The sequence below is a fragment of the Macadamia integrifolia genome, chromosome 3 (genome assembly GCF_013358625.1).
Source record: "Macadamia integrifolia cultivar HAES 741 chromosome 3, SCU_Mint_v3, whole genome shotgun sequence".
Taxonomy (NCBI): domain Eukaryota; kingdom Viridiplantae; phylum Streptophyta; class Magnoliopsida; order Proteales; family Proteaceae; genus Macadamia; species Macadamia integrifolia.
Window position 1 is genome coordinate 11,822,087 of NC_056559.1, and position 6,000 is coordinate 11,828,086.

Below are 6,000 nucleotides of genomic sequence, written 5' to 3' on the forward strand. Positions count from 1 at the left end.
GCACTTACTGAAATTAATTTTTCTTCCTTTGGTTTCGGTTTCTTTTTAAACTTCAAACCTAGCATTAACATGTAGTTATGTTCTCAAGGGTTGTTATCGAAGGCGTTTCATGTTGAAACCTAGCATTAACACGTAAATAGCCTACTTATGTGCATTCTACTTTTATGTTGTGGTCATCAGGACTATTTGTGGGGTGATCATCAGCAAGTTTTAAACATTTATTTAAAGAGGTAAAAGTACATTGTCCTATGTAGTGTTACAAAAACAACTGCAACAACAAACTGCCCTCCAAGCAAGGAATGAGTACAATGATCCAATAAATATCCCGAACCATTTAGACCCACCCTGCAATAAATTGAACTATCATAACGGAATATCATCTCCAAAGTATAATATCGACCAAACAACTCCTTGCTTTGCCAAATCATCAACCAAGCCATATGTGTTTGTTGGTTTCAATTGTAATTGAACTTGAATTTGAGAGAAGTCATCATTAATTGCATTCACATTCTTGGACATGCACTATCACCAATTGATAAATCAAAAGTTGGTCATTCGAAAACATACCCAATATGAACACTTGTAATTGTAGCAGGTTGATAATCTTATTACGTGTAGGGTATAGTAGTATTTTTATTTTTTATTTTTTACTTCACACTTTTGCTTCAAGGTAATTGTCAATTGGATTGCCTACATTTCCTTGTAATATTGTATTTATTTATTTATTTTTTGAAAATATTTGGATGCCTTCACGTTTCATTTGGTGGATTGGAATAAGATATGTTCATTTTTAAGTGGAGACCTCCGCTTTCGTCACCATTAGGTAATAGACGTAGTGTTACCCAACCCAAAACCTGGCCCATGAACTGATGCCAAACCCATCACCGAACAAGGACATCTAATGATTCCTTAGACTAGACACCCCTAAACAACAGATGCCTCCTAATGCACTGCCACTTTTAGGAAGACACCATAAACTACAGCTTGAGCACCACATCCCCAAAGTGGAACTCACCTTCATCCCCCTGAAATGAAACTCACAACTTACTCCCACACTGAAATAAATTCTTCTCATGCCTCTCTTAATCAAGGAAATGATATTTCCTTGTGTTACTGACTTGGATGTTGGCATGGATTCAAGAAGTGGTTTTGGGAGTTTTTGTGGTGTGGGTTTCCAGATTATCTTTTCTTGATTGAGTAGCTTTAACATTCCAACTAGATTTATGTGATATAATGATGGCTCCCGATTGTGTTTACCATGTAGAGAGAATTTGAATTGATTGGAAAATTCCCTCCTATTCAATTTGTCATGACATTGATTGGGGTTCATATATCGGTTGGGGTAAGCAACCATTAAACTTAGGTTTTACAATTTTTTTTCTTTCATCATGATCCTTTTATTTTCTTTTGTTCATTTGGGTTTTTGTACTTTCAAATTTGTGGGTGATCATTTTGAGGATATTTAATTCCTATCTAGGTGGTCTTTTTTATTTTTAATTGATAGAGATCCTTTATAAACTATCGTGGTGAAATACCTTATGCCCAGTAAAATTTGGCTTCTTGTAGTCAAAGATGGTAGTTGGTGGATCTAATCTTTATTTGTGGCCCTCTTTGCTTGAGTGGTGTAGTTTTTTTATAAACCTATGGGCAGATACATATACAGAGAGGGGACCTTAGCATGTGGGGCCTCCATCACCCTCCCAGGTTTCTAATGTTATATTATATCCCCCATCTACATTTGATACAATTTCTGAGCTTAAAAATGTAAAAAAGTTGATTTATTTAATATTTTTATCAAGAGTTAAGTTTCAAACTTTAAGGCCCGATAAGTTTATCCATACAACACTAAACATCTTGTAGGTGGAAGTTTAGTTGATTCAAGTTTTGTGGACATAGTGTCCACATGATACTTGACTCATGTGCCAAGTTTTAAAAGTTTTACCCGAAAACCTTACACCATGTAGTACAATCTATGGATAAATTTTTAGTAAGATTTGGATGGGTGATGATACTAAGAATATGGATTCCTGTGGTTATAAGTAAAAGCAAATGAAGAGAAGTGATTAGTTTAAAAACAGAAAGTGGAAACTTTTTTATGTGGCTAACTTATAATCTTATAGAATATGGTAATTAAACTTTCCAAATAGATTCCTTAGCCTTATGTTTTCCCATTCAAATCCAAGTAACTAGGTTGAAAAGTGAAGTAAAATTTAATTACTATATTTAGTAGGTATTGAGTGACCCTACCATTGTTAGGAATTATTAGAAAAGTATTTATTTTGTTGTTGTTTTGATTTTTTTTTTTCCTTCTTTTCACTTTGAAAGAAAAATTTTTAAGAAATATGGTTCATTTTGGCTTCAAAATTTGATAGATGAGAAATCCACATGGTCCTATGTTTGTCCAACTGTTTGGGTTGCCATATTAACCCTCCGCTGATTTGAGAGTTTAAAAATACACGGGGAAAAAATTCCAATGGACGCAATTTCGCTTATAGATGATCCAGATTGTGGTTCACACTCTGATGGCCTGAATATTAAGCTTATATTCATGGTTAAGTTTTACCCTTGTATAAGATTTGCCTCATGTATTATAAAGTGGGCCATCTTACCATGCATGAGATTTTGGGACCTCCATTCATGTACAGAACGTGGTACCAATTATGAAGTTTGATACATTATGTGCTGAGGGTTGACATGTTGCAGTCCCTTGTATATGTCTCCCCCCCACCCTGTCGGCCATCTTACCATACATTACATTTTGGGATCTCCATTCATGTATAGAACGTTGAACCAGTTGTGAAGATTGATACATAGTGTGGTGAGGCTGACATGCTGCAATCCCTTGTATATGTCTCCCCCCCACACCCCACCTTGCCAAAAAAAATTTTTTTTTTTGAGGCTTTGAAGAGATTTGACCATAGTTTTTGAGGCGCTGGTGCGACTAAGGCGTTTGAGGCCCTGTCGGAGCGCCTTAGCAATAAGGCGGACATAAAGCGTCGCCTTATTGACTAAAGCGTTCTTGTGTACTTTTTTTTATAAAACCAATCTATTTGACTCAAATACTAGTTAAATCCTATTACTCATATGCTAAATAAATATTAAATGTTTATATTCATACCAATGTAAGATATTCATCAAGAAAACAAATCAATAAAGTGAATAAACTAAGTTCATCATCAATTCATCATCAATCATCAATCATGAATCATCAATATTCAATCATGAATCATCAATATTCAATCATCAATCATCTTAACATATTAACATATAATATAAATACATAATTATGAAACAAAATTATAAATATAAAGAAAAGAAGACATAAAATATACAAGTATTTATTATACTTACCTCTATGATGCCATAATGAGTGCCTAAGCCCTAAGGTCATCCACTATATTTCTACTCCTGTTAAAGAAGTAGTTAAGAACTTAGAATTAAAATACATCGAAAGTAAAAATCGATATGCCAAATTAAATGGATGAGAAGTGACTAACCTGGGGATTCTTAATCATTCTAAAAAACTTTAAACTTCAATGAAGCTAAAACATAAAATAAACTAAAATGCTAAGAATTTAGTAAACAAAGAAAGTCAAATACTTAAAAGTTCAAGGACTCAAAAAACTTTAAAGTTTAAAGACTCAAAATACGTCAAAGTTCTAAGACTCTAAGACTTTCAATCCAAATCAGTAATTAAATTAAAATCTTCTTCTTCAACTGCATTTTGTTGCTGGCTTGCATCATCTGGAGCTATGCCATAATCATCCTCAATGTTTTCATCATCACGAATATCCTCTTCACTCATCTCATCCACTTCTTCATCTGACAAATCCTCAAGCTCAACCCTCCTTCCACGCCGGGTATAGCAAAGATTGGTTCCACTGGTAGATGCTGGAGCCCTCCTTGGTCTATTATGGCCTTGGTATGATGAAGATGCTCCAAGTGCTCTATCAACATCTCTCCAAGTGATATCATTCTCAGGATGCACTAATTCATTCTCTGATTCACCAATCATCCACTCACTACTCCAATTAAGATCATCGAGCAACAATGGATTGTAGTTTCTACATTGTTCTTTTCTTTCTTGGAACCTTGCTTGAAGTCGGCGATTATATTGAATGTAGACAAGATCATTTAACCGCTGATGCTCTAACCTATTCCTCTTCTTGGTGTGAATCTGAAAAACATTAATAATATGAAGTTATCTACTTATCTTCAATAAAACCATATTAAGTGAAGTACATGTACTATTGTAATCAGAACTCAATAGTTAATACTCACAAATTCAAATGTGCTCCAATTGCGCTCACAATCAGAAGATGAGCAACAAAGACCAAGTATGCGCAATAAAACCATATTAAGTGAAGTACATTCCATGTCGAGACCACCAAGAGACTATAAATATATAATATAAAAAAATAGGTTAAGTAAAAAATCAACATTTTAAGTTCTAAACTAATTAGAACTTTAAAAGGAAATATACTTACTAGGATTCAACTTGTCCCTTTGTCTAATCGCCATATCCTTTGCAAAACTTCCTTGAACAGTGGTATACTTGTCAACCTGGACAATGATCTTATCTTGTAAGGTCTCATCAGGCACCAACCTTACAAGAACATCATTGAAGGCATCACTTGCTTTTTGAGCTAAGTCCAACTCATTATCAGGATTATCTTCTATTGCCTTAAAGAACTTGTTTGGATTGAGGAAAAAGGCAGCTAAATATATTGATCCATTCATTATAGTCTCACAACGGTGATCAACAATGGCTATGATTTTCTTCCATTTCCTTTCATCATCTCCAAAATTTTTTTTGATGTTCTTCCTTGCCACTTGTATTGCCATATATACTTCAGGCATAGCAGGCAACTCATCACCATCTACAATCCTCAAGAGTTGAAGAAGAGGCTGTGATGCTCTTATACAATCCATCACACCATTCTAGAATGTTGTAGCAAACACAGTCTCAGAAGCATTCTTCCCTGCCTCTGTAGATGCAAGCTTAGAACGGGACCATTCATCATCAACAAATAATTTTTTCAGAGATTCTCTGTGCTTGTATAAGCTCTGGAGTGTTAAAAAGGAAGAGGCAAATCTAGTCACTCCAGCCCTCACTAAGTCTCCTCCTGTTTTTTGCCTCATGGCTTCAAGAAGACGAGTGTGCCTGTAGATGAATGCAGTCAATTTCCTGCCCTTCGATATAACAGACATGTAAGAGCGTAATTTGCCTACTTCCTCCATCATAAGGTCTATGCAATGGGCTACACATGGACTCCAAAATAACCTCTTCCTTTTCTCCATTAGTAGTCGACCCGCTGCAACATAGTTGGCAGCATTATCAGAGACTACTTGAACCACATTATCTTCACCAATCTCTTCAACCTTGCTATCAAGTAGCTTAAATAACATTTCAGCTGTTTGTGATTGGCTAGATGCATCCACAGACTCCAAAAAAAAAGTCCCCTCCGGCAGCATTATCAGAGACTACTTGAACCACATTATCTTCACCAATCTCTTGTCTGTCCACCCATCTGACATGAGTGTGCACCCATATTTCCTCCAATATCCTTGACACTTCACCTTTAACTCATCAATTTTATCCTTTTCAGACTTCAATAGAGGCCCCCTATAGTCATGAATTGAAGGGGGCTTGAAACCTGGTCCATATTGACCAATTGCCTCTACCAATTCCTCAAAACTCCTCAACTTTAAAGCATTAAATGGAACACCACTCTCATAAGCCCACCTTGCAAAATAAGAATGAAGTTTATCTCTTTCTTCTTCTCCTCTTACTCGGTTCTCCATTGTTGTTTGATATGAACCTTTATCCCTCCTTTCTGCAACCACTTCTTCAGGAGTCCTCCTCACATGCTTATCCATGGGACCCCTTACTTGTTGTTTGGATTGTGTTTGAATGATAGCTTTATTTCTTCTTGAAGTTGTCCCAGAGCTAGGGATAGGAAATGAGACCCCAAAATCAGATACTATATTATGTTGTGA

At 35.6% G+C, this 6,000-nt stretch overlaps 1 protein-coding gene across 1 annotated transcript in view; it reads left to right on the plus strand.

Moving 5' to 3' along the window:
• The first annotated feature begins 2,473 nt into the window (after positions 1-2,473).
• LOC122074159 (G-type lectin S-receptor-like serine/threonine-protein kinase LECRK3) overlaps positions 2,474-6,000 on the plus strand; it is a 6,053-nt gene continuing 2,526 nt past the window's right edge. Inside the window, exon 1 of the mRNA XM_042639018.1 lies at positions 2,474-2,556. Coding sequence (XP_042494952.1) covers positions 2,474-2,556 — 83 coding nt within the window. The remainder of the gene's footprint in view (positions 2,557-6,000) is intronic.